Source organism: Carlito syrichta, unplaced genomic scaffold (assembly GCF_000164805.1).
Source record: "Carlito syrichta isolate Samal-C Ts95f unplaced genomic scaffold, Tarsius_syrichta-2.0.1 Scaffold158442, whole genome shotgun sequence".
Classification (NCBI taxonomy): domain Eukaryota; kingdom Metazoa; phylum Chordata; class Mammalia; order Primates; family Tarsiidae; genus Carlito; species Carlito syrichta.
In genome coordinates, this window is record NW_007102538.1 from 226,508 (window position 1) to 242,155 (window position 15,648).

At 47.9% G+C, this 15,648-nt stretch overlaps 1 protein-coding gene across 1 annotated transcript in view; it reads right to left on the reverse strand.

Annotated features, from left to right (window-relative positions):
- Nucleotides 1–15,648, reverse strand: part of LOC103252434 (mitotic spindle assembly checkpoint protein MAD1-like) — a 386,753-nt gene that overhangs the window by 160,861 nt on the left and 210,244 nt on the right. Inside the window, exon 5 of the mRNA XM_008051059.2 lies at nucleotides 6,547–6,635. Within this exon, the coding sequence (XP_008049250.2) occupies nucleotides 6,547–6,635 (89 nt within the window). The remainder of the gene's footprint in view (nucleotides 1–6,546; nucleotides 6,636–15,648) is intronic.

A 15,648-nucleotide genomic window follows, 5' to 3' on the forward strand; every position in this document is an offset into this window, starting at 1 on the left:
TGGTTATAAAAGTAGATTTATCTACTTCCACTTCTCCATTCAGTTACATCTGTTTCTGCATCACATGTTTTGAAGTTCTGTTGTTTGGTACGAATACATCTAGGAGTGCCAGACCCAGAGGACAGGGTGGGAGTTCTGCTATCCCTCAGGTCCTACGGACACCACCCTGGCAAAAACGGAGTGCTGACATACACCACCCTACTGCAGACTGGTGGGTGCAAGCTCAGCTCCCCACTGGGTTCTGCTGACACTAGGGATGGAAGAAACGAAGGGCTACCTTCTCTCGCCTCATTGCCACAAGGTGGGGAAAGCTTTCTGCTGAGACTCTGATGCAGGGTCATGGGAGGGTTGGGGGGATGACCCCCCCCATCTTGCTCTGCCTCTTTGATGCAGGGTGGGTTGGAGGTTCAGCTCCATGCTCAGTAACTGAAACCACTATAGGAGGAGAATCAGAGCAGGACGTATTGCCGCTGAGCTCTCAAAGGTCTGCACCTAATCAGTCCTTCTGATGCTGCCTGGCACAGACCCTGGAGTGACCTGCTTCTGAAGGCAGGGGCAGGTGACGAGCTTACTGTCAGTGCAGCTGATGCTGCTGGGTGGGTAAGAAGCACAGCTGCTTGCTTCCAAGGGTGGAGGATGGGACTCTACACTTCACACTGTTGATCCTGCGTCTTTACAGAATACTTGAGCAAGAAAACAGGTTTCTGAACTGAGGGGTAAATCCTCAGCTGAGGCGAGGACAGTTACCCCAGCAAAATCAGGGTTCCCACAGTGATGCCAAGATTCCCAGCGCTGTTCCTGCAAGGCTCCCAGAAGCCAGCAGTGCAGGCCCACACCTTCCAAAGACACATCGGGCCAAGAGAAAAGACCAAAAGACACTAAGCTCAAGGGCCCTCCAATGGAACAGCCCAGCCAGGTCCAACTAGTGAGGTCACAGCAGCAAATCCACCCAAAACACAGGATTGTGCCTCACTCTTACATGCACAGACGGCCAGTACATTAAATGTTAAGGAAATAATCCAGAATGAAAGACTAAGGTCCAAGCCTCCAAACCGAAGGGAAAAAGAATTTAGAGGGGAATACAGGAAGAAGAAAACTTCAAAAAGCACATTACATCAAAAAGACAATGAACACGCTGTATTCATAAAACATGGATGCGATATTTTATATATAAAAGAATATTCAAAGAAGAACAACAGACATACAAAAATCTCAGGAAACTGTAAGTATGATAAATGAAATAAGAACAAGCTGATAAAGCTGAGAAAATATTATAGAAGGTAGAAAAAAAGATGGAAATAGGATCAAAAGATTAAAGAGAGAGAAAAAAATATTCTGGAAATTCAGTATCTAAATAATAGTAGTTTCAGAAAGAAGCAGTACAGAAAATAGGGAGGAAATAATCAATGAACAACAGAGCAAGAAAGCTTTCGAGAACCAAAGGACATAAGGCACCAGGAGGCGAAGTCCCAGCACCAAGCCACAGCAGACACGGCCCAGGTGCATCTGTGAAACCCAAGAATACGAAGGAGGCGTTCAGAGAAGAAAACACCCTGGCACATGCACAGGATCTAGATGTGAGAGGTTCTGCTCCTTGGAGCGTGTGCCTCTACTTTCCCCTGTAGAGGGTGACAGACAGGCCGTAAGGATCCAAACTGTGGCGATGGACCTTGGCACCACTCCTGCTTCCATTGGCTGTGGGTGCACTCCCACCTGCAGAGCCCAGGCTCAGAGGCCCTGTCTACTGGTACTGGCAGCTGGGCAGTGGGTTGTGGGCAGCTCCTGTGCTCATGGGATTACGGGCAGTGGTACGCACAGCAGGACAGATGCAGCACACAGCCCTGCACGACTTCCCCATCAGCCTCCTCACGGAACTGCTGACAAGAGACAATGAGACCACAAAGGCCCCTAAAGCTTCACCTTGGACTCTGGGTCCCTGGCTGGTCATCCCATCACCTGACACCCTTGGGGCCAAGTCCCAGGAAGCATGTTGGAAGGCTGCCTAGCCCTGACAGCAGCTGCCTTTCAAGCTTGGGCCTACATACACAGCCGGAGGCAGAAGGTTGTGTGCAGTGGGTGGGAAGTGGCAGGTTTAAAACAGGACAAACAAATGTTAGACACTTCTGCGCTTCAGGGCCAAAAGCTCCATGGTGGTCTGGGTTGGGAACAGTGATCAGAGACCAACCAACCGCCTGAAAACTTCATAGGCAAGAACTGTCTTCCTGATTCTGTATACATGGGTACATGGATGACTTCAAGCAGTCGTGTTTGATAAGGATTTGTTCAGTGAAAGACCATAATTCTTTAAAAAGAGTATTAAGAGCTTAGCACCTGGCTGTCTGGAAAGGATATAGGTCTGGCCGTTGGGTTCCTGGAGTAGGAGTGGAGATCACAAAGCACTGTACATCTCTTGAGGAGTGGGGACCCTCAGGTGAGCGGGGCCAGGGCGCTGCATGACCCCTAAGGAGCGGGGACCCTCGGGTGACTGAGGCCACAGAGGACCATGCATCCCCCGTGTTAGGCCGGCATCTCCAGAACCAGGGCCTCCCGCATGGGCTGGGACTGGGCCAGCACACCCCAGGACCCAGAAGGCAGTCAGCATGGCTGGAAACAAGAGGCTCCGGGAGTGTGACCAACAGGCGCTGGCACAGACAAGGAGGCTTCGGCATCACCGAATGTCTGTCCAGTTGCTAAATCCACAGGCAACATTAGGGTTTGCTGAGCTGCTCCTGACAGCAGAAGAGAAGGAACTCAGATCTGTTGCCGCTGAAAGGGCTCTCAGTGCTGCCTCTTCAATCTTCGATGCTTCCACTTGGTTTCTGTGTTGAAACACAGTGTGATGATGTATGATTTATATGTAACCAAATGGCTACGTAAAAATACATGTGTGCGTCTACATGCAGGCACATGACTGTGTATGCAGGTACATGCGTGCACACATGTGAAGACCAGACTGCTCCAGGAAGGAGGAGCCTGGAAGAGAGTTCTGGAGGGACGTGTACTGAGGATACGGAATGAAAAAGAAGGGCCTACGCGCTGGCCAGGCAGGAGGTTCGCCTGCACACCTGGTTCAGCCTGAGCGTCTCTCCCCCAGAAGCTGAGGAGCCAGCACAGGTTCCACAAGGTCTCATTTTCTACAGCTGGTCCCAGTCGAGCCCGTCACAAAAAGGCCCGGGTCACACCAGGTTCTCTGTCACTGTGCACTCCAAGGCCGTCTTCCAGATCCTCCCAGGAGATCCATCGGCTCCCAAATCTGGTCACAGCCTGCTGTCCGGGCTAAAGGGAAAGTCCCAAATGGAGCCACGAGGCCCAGTGGGACCATGAAGGGTGGGTGGCTGTGGACGGGCGTGCCCACCCCAGGCTCTCAGTGGCTCCTCCAACTCGAGAGCAGAGGGCAACCCACCGGCATCTCCCAGCAAAGCCTTCTAAACAAATTCTGACCCCGTTTTTAGTAATTAGCCACAGAAACTTTCTTTCCACAGCTATATTCTCCAAACGAGACAGTGGGAACAAAAAGCTTTGATCTTGATATAAAAGATATCAACAATAAAGGCCTCTTTTTAAACTGTAAAAGTAAATAAATCCAAAGCATGCCAGCCCACACACATCTGACACATGCCTAGCCATGCTCCCATCAATGACAGAATAAGAGACTCTAGGCACTCAGAGGCCTTGCAGAAAACAGAACGCCTGTCTCGGAAAGCAGGCGCTGAGAACTCAGCATGGGCAGCCACGGCCCTTGGGCAGGCCAGACTCTTCTGCAGCCTCAGCTGACATGCTGCTGCTAAGAGCCGCATCTACCCAGTCCCCAGTTTCATCCCCTACCCGTCACTTCCCACACGGCTCCCACTGACTGCTGGACACAGGTCCACCGGCCTCGTACTGCACTCAGCATCCCACAGTCAGGCACCGGCCACATCCGTCCCCAACAGTTTGACGCTCCCCCCTGCGCCACCTCCATGAAAGCCAACCCTGTGGCCCCACTGCCAGAGCTTGGCAGGCCTTGGAGGCCCTTTTCCCCAGACAACACCACCTGGCCTCTGCTCCCCCTCCCGCAGCAGACACTAGACGAAGCCCGCCTGGCACAGCCACACAGCCTGAAGTGAGCTCCTGGCCCACCTGGAATGACCTTCTGTGCCAACTCTTAAGTCTCACTCAAATGCTACCTGCTCTCTGAGGCCCCGGGCCCACCCCTCTGCATCGTAGGGTCTTTAACGTTAGGGCTGCTTTTGCAAGACACAGCATGTGGGAGGCACGTTTCATTCACCTATGCACAGGGACAGCCAACTTCAGCTTGGAAGGGGTGCTGTTCCCATGGCCAGTGCTTGACCAGCATGTGGCAGGAGACAGCTGGCCCACCCTGGCCAGGTTCCTCTTCTCTCTCCCCAGCCCCGGTGGCCAGTGATGCTTTGAAGCTACAAGTCTGGTGGTGACTCTTCTCCTTTACAACCTCTCACAGGACAAAGACCCAGATCCTCACCACGGCCACCTCCCTGCCATTCTCTCCCCTCCGACATCACCCTCACACACAGCCCACACCCCCGCGACCCAAAGACCACACAGAGGCACTCTCTGGAGGCGCCCCTCCCAAGTAGCCACTGTCACAGCACACGTGAGTCTGCAATAGAGCCATGATTCTGGTGAAGAATGTCCCCCAAGGCCCCATTACACTGTGACACCGGTGAAGACGGAGGACGCATGGCTATGCTCACCACTCCATCTGCCTCAGCGCTCAGCCTGAGTACGCCCACAGCACACACTTAGCATTCGAACAAATGAACGGCCGAATGAACGAAAAACAGCTCCCCTAAGAGTGCTATTTTGTTTTTTTTCTTGAGTCGGAGTCTCACTCTGTCGCCCAGACTGGAGTGCAGTGGCCGCTCCCGGCCACTGCAGCCTCGACCTGCTGGGCTCCGGCGATCCTTCCGCCTCAGCCTTCTGAGTGGCCGGAACTACAGGCGTGCGCTGCCATGCCCGGATAGTTTTTTTGATTTATTGTAGAGATGAGGTCTCGCCAAGTTGCCCAGGCGGGTTTTGAACCTGTGGGCTCAGGCAATTCACTCACCTTGGCGTCCCAAAGTGTGGGATTACAGGCTGAGCCACCGAGCCCGGCCAAGAGAGCTATTTTTAATGCCCTGGTCTGTATGTGAAAAACGCTTCAGAAATGATGGAGAAAACCCCAAACCCAGAAGAGATCACAGCCGCCCTTTGTTGGCCATTTCCTGGGCTGAAGGCACCACATCCCTTTTCTTGTTTTCCCCTCAACAACCCAGCAAAGTAGGAGTTGTCCAGCCTCTGCCGATCAGAACCAGAACCTCAACGAGAGTGTGACACATATTCAACACCACTCCAGAAGCTGCTGGGACCATAGACTGCTTTCACAGCCACAGCATGGCCTAGGGAGGTCATGCTCTCTCCACCTCCACCATGTTTCACTGCGGGGCCATCCAGTGCCCACTGGAGCTGTCTGAGTCCCCGGGTCCCAGCTTCTCTGACCCAAAGGAAGAAATCCTGGATGCCAGGGTGCGGCCTGCAACAGATGCACAGAGCAGACAAGTGGCCCACATGCTGAAACCCCCTGGAGCCACAGGCTACCCTGCCACCCCTGCCCCAACCCTTGTCGCTGCCTCCCACAAAAGGTTCTGGCAGGACATTCGATTTGCCCCACGGCCACCTTCAGTCACCAGTGGAACAGAGGGAGAGCCAGGAGCTGTGCCTATGTCTCCCTGGAAATCTCTTACGCAGGGATCCTGACATGTCTACAGGGCAGAGGGGAGCAAAGAGCTCCAGGAAAGAACCTGCTCTGAAGTCCTGCTCACAAAGGAGCAACGTGTGGCAGGAGCTGGGCAAACAGACGGCCCGAGGAGAGTGAGGGCAAAGGGCTGGCAGCTCGTCTCGCGTGTGGGCTCAGGGGCCCTGTGGGCACATGGGAGGCATGTCTGGTCTGGCTGCTGCTTCTATGAAACACGTTCCCCTGAGCCCCTTCTCTAAACCCCAGTGCTCAGACCCCTGCTGCCCACAGGCCTGGTGCGCAGGCAGACGGCGCTCCTGGGGGCTTCTGTTTTGTCAGCAACAAAGCCAGGTCCCACCAGACGGCCCTGTGACAGGAGTATCTGCTCTCTCCTGAGCACTGGGGACACCGAGGAGCCCACTGGTCAACGCTGGCTGAAGAGATGATGCTGAAAGAAGGCCCAGGCCAGCAGAGACTGAGTGTCTCTGCAGAAAGGAACCTAAGTGGATGGAACGTGACTTAAAAAGAGAACGTCTTCCAGGAAGGCAACAGAGGAAGGTGACACAAACAGACGCCAGCTACTAATGGAGCAGCAAGATGCAGAGAAGCCACAGCTCAGAGGAGGGGACAGCAGGCTGCTGGGGGACAACTGAGCACGTTCTCCTTCTCTGTGGGGAACACACTCAAGCATGCCCCCCTCTTCTCTGGGGGACACACTGAGCGTGCTTCCCTCCTCTCTAGGGGACATACAGAACGTGCTCCCTCCTCGCTGGGGGACACACTGAGCGTACTCTTCTTCTCTCTAGAAGACATACCTGAGTGTATTCACCTCCTCTCTGGAGAACAAGAAGCTCTGCTCAGCTGAGTTTGACTGAGATTTTAGCATCTTCAGCTCCATCTCCAGCTACGAGAAACCACAGAGCAAAGGGTCAGTGGAATGCAGGTGCACCACAAGCCAACCTAGAACCCTCAGTCCAGGCCTCGGAGAAAGTACTCAGCAGACCCCCTGGCTGGGAGCTGGGGAGAGATCACCTTCCCAGAAATACCAGAAGCCTGCAGCTGCCAGGCCATAAAGTCTCTAACTTGTCCAGACGCAAATTCTGTTCCTTCTGTCTCCAAAATAGCAACAGACCCACAGTCATCCCGGAAAATGTTGAGGGGAGATGTCACAACCTCTGGGAAAGTGGGATGCACGTACTCGGAAAGAACATATTCTGAACTGGCCACTGCAAAGGAGGCGGGGGCTACTTAGGAAGAGGCCTTGAAATGTGGCTTCAGTAACAGCAGGTGAGGCAAGAAGGGAGGACCGACAGACCCCACGGAGCACCTTCCAGGGAGGTGCCAACATGCACCAGGGCAGCAGGGAGGCCCTTACCAGTGAGGCTGCAAAGCCTCCCAGCAGCCCAGAGAAGGACTGCTCAAGGGGGACCGTGGACCCTGGGCTGGGGATTGACAGAGGCCTGGGAGGTACTGGGAACCACATCACAGGGATGGCATGGGCATGGTGCACACAGGCTGGAGCTTGGGCCAGGAGCCTTGAGCCTCCAGGACATCCAGGCTGGGCACTGGCTCTGCAGTCCAGAGAGCCATTCCTCCACCCCAAAGGCTGGCGCAGAGTCACTGGCCCATCTGTTCGGTTAGCACAGGAGTCTCTGCACAATGGGCAGGGAACCAGAGAGGGGCCCTAGGATGGCTGTCCTCCCTAGCATGCTCCTGGGGCAGACACCATCATGGCCACAGTACGGGTCCTGGGCTGAGGGCTCACAGCCCCAGGGTCATGAGGAGTAGCTCTCAGTTGAGCACCATCAAGTTCACAAAGTGCATCACATCACACGGACCCTACTGGGCACCGAGGACATGGCCCTGCTTTCTTGGGCTCTCAGGCTGGACTGGTGAGTTTGCTGGCAGTGAGACCCATGGGCCAGAAAATGGCAGTAGGGGGCGGGGGACAGAGCATGGGTTCCCACCAGACCATGTCCTTTTAAGGGTCTGGTTTCCTCTTGCCAAAAATGGAAAGAGTCTAGCAGATGACTCTTGGAGAAGCACTGTCCTTAGTGGCTCCCTGCTGGCTGGCCAGCTTGAGGTCTGAGTGATAGGCAAAGTTCCCAACCTGGAGTAGCACCCTGACTCCCCTTTGTAAGTGCTGTGTTATAAGGGCACCACCAGGGGCCTTGTGCCTACAGAGGTAAGAAAAGTGTGTGTCCTGCACTGGCTACAAGCCCAAGGGAGTGCGGAATACCCACCGGCTGTCTGACCACTGTAGTGGTCAGAACAGGCACTCAGTAACTTCGTATTGAACAAAAGAATCAATGTGAGAGCAGTGCTGTGCCAGGGCTGGAGACGCAGGAACACAGACTCACCCGCTCTGCTGGCCCATGGCTTGGGCAAGATGCTCCCAGGGCTGATCTCCCTGCTCCTGCACAGACCTGGCTTTGGAGGGTCCAATTTCCAATTCCAAGGGTTCTTTTCTGACTCTATCACAGACAGTGAGGTACCCTGAGTGGGCCTGGATTTCTCTGAAGGACGAGAAGTACCTCCCGCAGGCTGGCCCGCCCTATGCAGGGGCTTCCCAGGAAGACATTGCCTCCAAGGAGTCACACAGACTATCTGGCTTTCAACATTCAGAGAGAGCACCAGCCACAGTGATGTTGAGGAAATGAGATGATGTCCTGAGTGCAAGCACCCTTAAATAGTTTTTTTCCTAATGATTAAGAATCCTCTCAATCAAAATCACCAGATCTCAGAAAGAACAGCAGGTATAAAGTGGTGGGAGTCTGCAGAAGCCCCCTGAACAGGCCACCATTCACATGACAGTCTGACAGCTGTGAGAGGGCTGACTGTGCATCTCACCATCCCGTCAGGGAGAAGGCTGAGACCAAGGGAGGAGGCGACCAGATCAGGTCACATTATCCACTGCATCCCTTGTCTGCAGCCCCGAGTCATGGCCCAACCGGGAGCTGCAGGTTCTTGGTACTGCCTGAGGTTCCACTCTGTACTGACCAAAGGCCTGTGACCGCATCCAGCTATCCACAAACCCATCAGGGCAGGTGACTCAGGAAGACTCCTTGTGGCTAACGCCTGGCCCTTTGAACAACTTGGTGGGTGCACAGACCCCAGAGTGGGGTCTCCACGTGTACCACATTGGCCTCCACGTGTACCTGGACCTGCACCAGGGACGGCAGGTGTTGCTGTCTACTTGGAGGATGGAAGATGAGGGCGGAGAGGGGACAGAGCACTCACCCCATGGTTGAGGCAAGGGAGATCACATTTGCCTCAGGTTTGCCTTCCTGGGCCCCAATGCATGCTATGCCCCTAGTTCCAGTTGCTTTCTTCTAGAAATCTCCCTAGGCCACTCCTGTAAAGGTCCCCCTGAGGCACTCAGCTCAGGAATTTCTTCTACCCAGAGTACTCTATCTCACTGAAGTACCTGGAGGAAACCTTGTCCCCAAAAGGGACCAAAGCCCAACCAGGTGATTCCAATCTTGGTCAGGGCATAGAGAAGGCACAGCCCTTGTAGGCTACATTCCCGGAGCAGCTCTGGCCAACACCCACAAAGTTAGCATAACCCAGCTGTCTGCTCTACACCTGACCTTGTTGACCTCTGCTGGAACCCTTCGACTTCCAGGAAGCGAGAGACTGTGCATCCTGGCAGACTTTTACAGTGCTCCAGGTCATGGGGTGACACCCATTTAACAGAACAGGCGCCAAGTGACCACATGGGTGAGATGGCATTGCAATGTGGAACAAAGCCTGTTCATGTTCAAGGAGAAGGACATTCACGTGGCCAGTCACCTCCCAACCCCAGAACCTGAAAAGCTCTCCCCTAGAAAGTTGGGGGGCTCAGGTGGAGTTTCTTCCAGGTGCCAAGCTCTCCCAAGGCATGGAGTGCCTTCCTCCTGGTCCCGACATGCAACTGACCTCCTGCACAAAAGCCGGTGTTCCACACTTTTGCAGTGAGGTCAGCTCACAATGGTCTTTCCTGGGGGAGCTCTCAACAATACTTTTGTCCTAAATGTGTCCTTTCTCACATCCATAGCCAAAGACACCAGGAGTTCACCCATTTGACCCTCCCTGGACCAAGAAGATTCTCTCCTGGAGGGACAGAGAACTAGGACTAGCAGTCCACTCAGGGCTCCCTCCTCTTCTTTCTTTTGGGGAATGGGGCAGGATGGTGGTGATCTCCTGAGCAGAGGTGATTCACATCCAAGAACAGAAGCAGATCTTTCTCAGCTACAGTCTGCAGAGATAAGACAAGGTGCAAGACAGAAGATTCTGGAGATTCTCAGGACCTAGTCCTAGACCTTGATGTACCTTACCTGAATTCTACAGCACATTCTGTGGCCTTAAGATTCACAATTCACATACAATCCAGCAATCCCATTCCTGAGCATTGATCCAAAGGAAAGGAAATCAGGATACTGGAGAAATGTCTGCACCCCCATGTTTACTGCAGCAGTATTCACAATAGCCAAGATATGGAATCAAGCCAGGTGTCTAACAACAGACAACAGATAAAGAAAATGTGGTGTATTCACGCGATGGAATACCGTCTAGTCATAAAAAAGAATGAGATCCGGTCATTCATGGCAACACGGATGGAACTGGAAGACGTTATGTTAAGTGAAATAAGCTGGGAACAGGAAGTTAAAAGTCACATGTCCTCACTCACACGTAGAAGCTAAAAAAAAAGAAAAGTTTTATTTCCCAGAAGCAAAAAGTAGAACAAAGGCTATAAGAGGCTGGGAAGGGTAGGGGAAAGGGGGAAATAGGGAGAAATTTGTTGAGCCATACAAAGTTACAACTAGATAGGAGGAATAAGCTCTAGTGCTCTACAGCACTGTAGGATGTCTATAGTTAACAGTAACACCCAGTTTCAAATAGCTATAGGGAGGACACTGAATGCTGCTAGCATAAAGAAATGATAAATGCTTGACAGGATGGATCTGCTCATCACCCTGACCTGATCACACAAATATTTAGTCACTACGTGTCAATCTAAAACACAGATCCACGGTTCTGACAATGAATACGAAAGGACAGACACTGAACAGTGTCTCCCCAACCACAGACCTCATAACCCAGGCCCCGATTCTCATCACCAGTGTTCTGAGGTGTGCATGTCCCTCCTGGAAACAGTGCACAGACCTGCACTATATCTGTGTTCTTTCCCCACTCTTTATTTTTTAAATAAAAATGATAAGATATCATACACATTGCTTCATACCTTTCTTTTTTAGGTTATTTTGGAGTTATTTCCAAGCCAACTCAAAGAGTGCTTCTTGGTCCCTTCTTGTTGTGTCATGTGCTCCACAGTGTGGATATTCCACTGTTCCCAGTCCCTACTGATTGACATTGTAACTGTGTCCAGTCTCACAAGGCAATGCTTATAAGCTGTGCTGAAACGAACATAGCTGGAAAGCTCTGGCTCCCGCTTGGGTGATGGTATCTGAAGGGTGAGCTCTCACACGTCTCTTCCTTTAGTCAAAGGGGTGTGTTCACTGGCAGTTTTGGCAGATACTGCAAGACTGCCCCCAGATGTCAACCCAGATGTCTCAATACCCTGGATCACAAGGCTTGATCATCTCTTCCCACTTCCAGATTCAAGACGCTACTATATCACTCACTAAATTCCAATTTGTAACTGGGTTGACCTGGGTTCCTATTTTGTCCCAAACTCTTCTCCCTCCACCAAAACAAAACAAAACAAAACAAAACAAAACTCCCCCCATTAAAAAATTGGGACTGCGATAGATTTACAGATTAATGGTAGGAGAATTTACATCTATAGGATACTGACTCTCCTGTTCAAGAATAGAATCTTTTCATTTGTAAAAGCTTGTAAAATTTTCTTTGTACAGATTTTTGTTTTTCAGTCAGGGTCTGTCTCACTCTGTCATCCAGGTTGTAGTACAGTGGCATGATCACAGCTCACAGACCCTTCTGCCTTAGCCTCTCAAGTAGCTGGGACTACATCCACACACCACCACATTCAGCTAATTTTTTGATGTTTTTTGTGAAAACACGGTCTTACTATGTTGCCTAGGCAAGTCTTGAATTCCTGGGTTCAAGTAATCCTCCCACCCTGGCCTTCCAAAGTGCTGGGATTACAGCCATGAGCCACCATGCCTAGTCATTCATACAGATTTTATATGTTGTCTGTAGGCTTCAGTCTTGGGTTTTTTACTTTACAATCTTTTTTTTTTTTTTTTTTTTTTTACTGCTGTTGTAAATGGGGTTATTTTACTCTATTATCTAACTTATTTTTGTATGTACAATTTTTACAATTTTGTTTCCCATCCCTTTACCAAATTCTGATTGACTACAGTAGTTTTCAGTTGATTCTCTTGGCATACAATTGCATCAGCAACAAAGAATGACAATTTTCCAAAAGTCTTCCTCCTCCCTAATATTTATACTTTTTCTTTCCCTTATCTAATTTTGATGACTAGTATCTCCAGAATGATATTAAATTACAGATATAATACTCAACACCCTTGTTTGTGGCTTCACTGGAACTGAATCTACTATTTTCTTATTTATAGCATGTCAGTTTTTGGTTAAAATAGACATTGTTTATCATGCTGAGAAATTACCCATATATTCATATTTTATTAACAGGTTTTAATCAAGACTGAATGTTAGATTTTATCAAATGCCTTTTCAGCAAATATGGAGAGGATATTCTATACATTGATATTCTAAAATTAAGCTAACAGGCCAGTCCTGGACTAATTCCTACTGCATGTGGTATATTTTAATGTGTTGATGAATTTCCTTCCCACTGTGTTAACACTGACATTCATCATGTGACTCATTGGGAGCTTGTGCATGTGTCCATACATGCACAAGCACACATCCACTTGTGAGGTATTTGTAGTTATTGGTATCAGTACAATGGTTACTTCCAAAAGAGCGTTTTCCACATACTGAAACAGTCTATACACTGTTGAAAGTATCTATATCTTGAATACCTGGTAGAATTTCCCCATAGAACTGGCTTGGCCTGACGTATTTTCCATTCTTTTTGTCAGGGAAGGGCAGCAATGGCACTTTTGTGACAACTTTATTCTATAATAATTGGTCTGTTTGAAATTTCTCTGTCAGTATTGACAGATAACATTTTTCTAAAAAAGATTACTCATTTCCTAGAGAGCATTATTTTTTTAAATGGGGTTGCAATGTAATTCATAATTTTTTTATAGAATTTGGAAAGAACTCATAATACTTTTTAGTTTTTATTTGTTTATTTATTTATCTATTTTCTTTACCATTCAGGTATAACTTACACACAGTAAAGTGCTAAGCCTTATATATACAGTTTGATAACTTTTTATACACGCCTATACCTGTATAATCACCATTCAGATCAAGACAGAATTCTCAGCATGCCTGAAAGCTCTCTCATGCTCACTCCCAGTCAATAATTCCAAGGTAATTAGTCTTATTTTTTATTTTGGGTGGTGATGTTTTCTATTAATTTTTTTATTAGAATTGTGAATAATTCATGAGTTTTATTGGTTGTATTTCAAATAACAGGCATTTGGACTTATTTTTTCTAACATTTTTCACTTTCCTATTAACTTCTGCTTTGATCTTTATAAATTCCTATCTTTTTACTAGGGTTTATTTTACTTTCATTCTGACTTCTTGAGCTGAAGATATAATCCATATATATTCATGCTTTCTTGTTCAATGATATAAATATTTAAACTTATAAATTTGGACATTTCCCACAGATTCTGATGAGAAGTGTCTTCATTATAATTATTTTCTAGATTTTATGCATTTTTTAATTGCATGTCTTCTTTGAACCAAAAATTGTTTAAGACAGAGTTTTGTTCTGTTTGGTTTTTACTTTGTTTTTTAATTTCTATGTTGAAAGATTTTTCTTTTGCTAGTGTATATATATATATATATATATATAGAGAGAGAGAGAGAGAGAGACAAGAGAGACAGACAGAGTCTTGCTATGTTGCCCATTCTCCTGTCCTGGCTTCCCAGTGTGCTGAAATCACAGGTGTGGGCCATAATACCCAGTCTCTGGTTTTGTTCTTGATTTCAAATTTTATCACATGGCAATCAGAGAAAGTTATATTAGTTCTACTTATCTGAATTAATAGAGGTTTTCTCTATTACCTAGTATATGACGAATCTTTGTGAATGTTTGCCATCAGCAATTTAAAAAAATGAGTGTGTTCTCTAGTTCTCACACACACATATATATTTTTCTATTTCTCCATTATCTCCATTATTCTTTGCCCATTCGATATAACATTGGATTAAAAAATAAAATAAATTCCACTATTGATGCCTTCAATATTTTCTCCTCGAATCTCTCATTTTTGCTTTTCTGATCAGCATTGACATGTGATTTGGCACCCAGATAACCTATACACACCCTCAGTACTGAAAAGTCCCATCTTTGTGTTCTGTGATGTTTTATGGCTTGAACTCAAACTTAACTGCATTAAGGTTACAACTCTTCCCTCTGTCTCAATTACCAGGTTGCCTTTGCATCCCATATTTTCCAACTTTTAAGCTCAGCTTTGTAATCCAATGAGAAAATCTTTTCCTTTTAATAGGAGAATTTAATCCACTTATACTTTGATAGTGTTTATATTCATTTCTATTGTAATCTGTTATTAAGCTGTTTTATAGCTTATAAAATTATATCATTCTGTGGCCTTTTAAATCTTGTTTACTTTTTTGTGTGTAATTCTCTTGATATAGAGAAAAGTTTGTTTTCTTTGTTGTTCTGGTTGCTTTTATAACTCTTAGCTTTATATCATACCTACACCTTTTTGTGTTTTACATAGTACCTACAATATCTCTTACGTTGAGTGCCTGATATGTATTGTCAAATATATTATCCTTACAGTTTACCTTTGTACAGTCTGTGATGGCCAGTTTTATGGCCACTTGACTGAACCAAGGGGCACTCAGACTAAACTCTGTTTCTGGACATGTCAGTGGGGGTGTTTCTGTTGAGACTGGCACCTGATCCATGGACTATGCTCCTCAATGTGGGCAGGCATCAGATAATCCTTTGAGGACCTGGGGAAAACAAGAAGTCTTGACAAAACTGAAATACAGCTAAAACCCAAGCCCCAAACAGGAGGTGGATGGTCATTGGCAGAGATGAAGAAGTAGAAGGGCCAGGGTTCCTCCTTCTTGCCTCACTGCTTGTGCCAGGGTATCTCGTCTTCTCCTGCCCTGGGACGAGGACTTACACCATGGGTTCCCCTGTTTCCCAGGACTTCAGACTTGGACTCAATTATGTCACAGGCTTTTCCAGATCTCCAGTTTGCAGATGCAGATCACGGGACACCTCAGTCTCCACAATCAAGTAAGCCAATTCCTCATAATCCATCAATCAATCTCTCTAGATGGAGGGATAGGCAGATCAATCCTACTGATTCTGTTTCTCTAGAGAACCCAAATGCACAGTAAATTTCCTTTTCTACTTGATGTTATCTTTCAATGTTATGCTTTCATCTTCAGTTATTAATGATGAGAAAACTATTCTTGTACTTTCTTCTCCCGTCTCAACATTTTAAAATATACAAGTTCTATATTACCAAAACACATAGCACATCAATATTATTTACCTAACTTCCACGTTAATTTGATCTCACAATTAAATAGATGCAACTTTTGCTGTTGATCCTTTTCAGTAGTTGACTTTTCGCCCATTTCATCTCCTTGTGCTCCTTCTGATTCATCTTCCTTCCCAATGTTGCCTTCTTCTCCTGTGTTGAGGTCTTCTAGCGCCTGTTTCGTCCACTTCTCTGGTCTCACTGTTTCTGAGTGCCTGCATTTTGCACTCATAGATTCTACCGGTTCATTAACTTCTATCTCTTAGCAAAATTTATGGATACGATTTTCATCTGCTCAACGTCAACCTTTTTTTCTGTGAA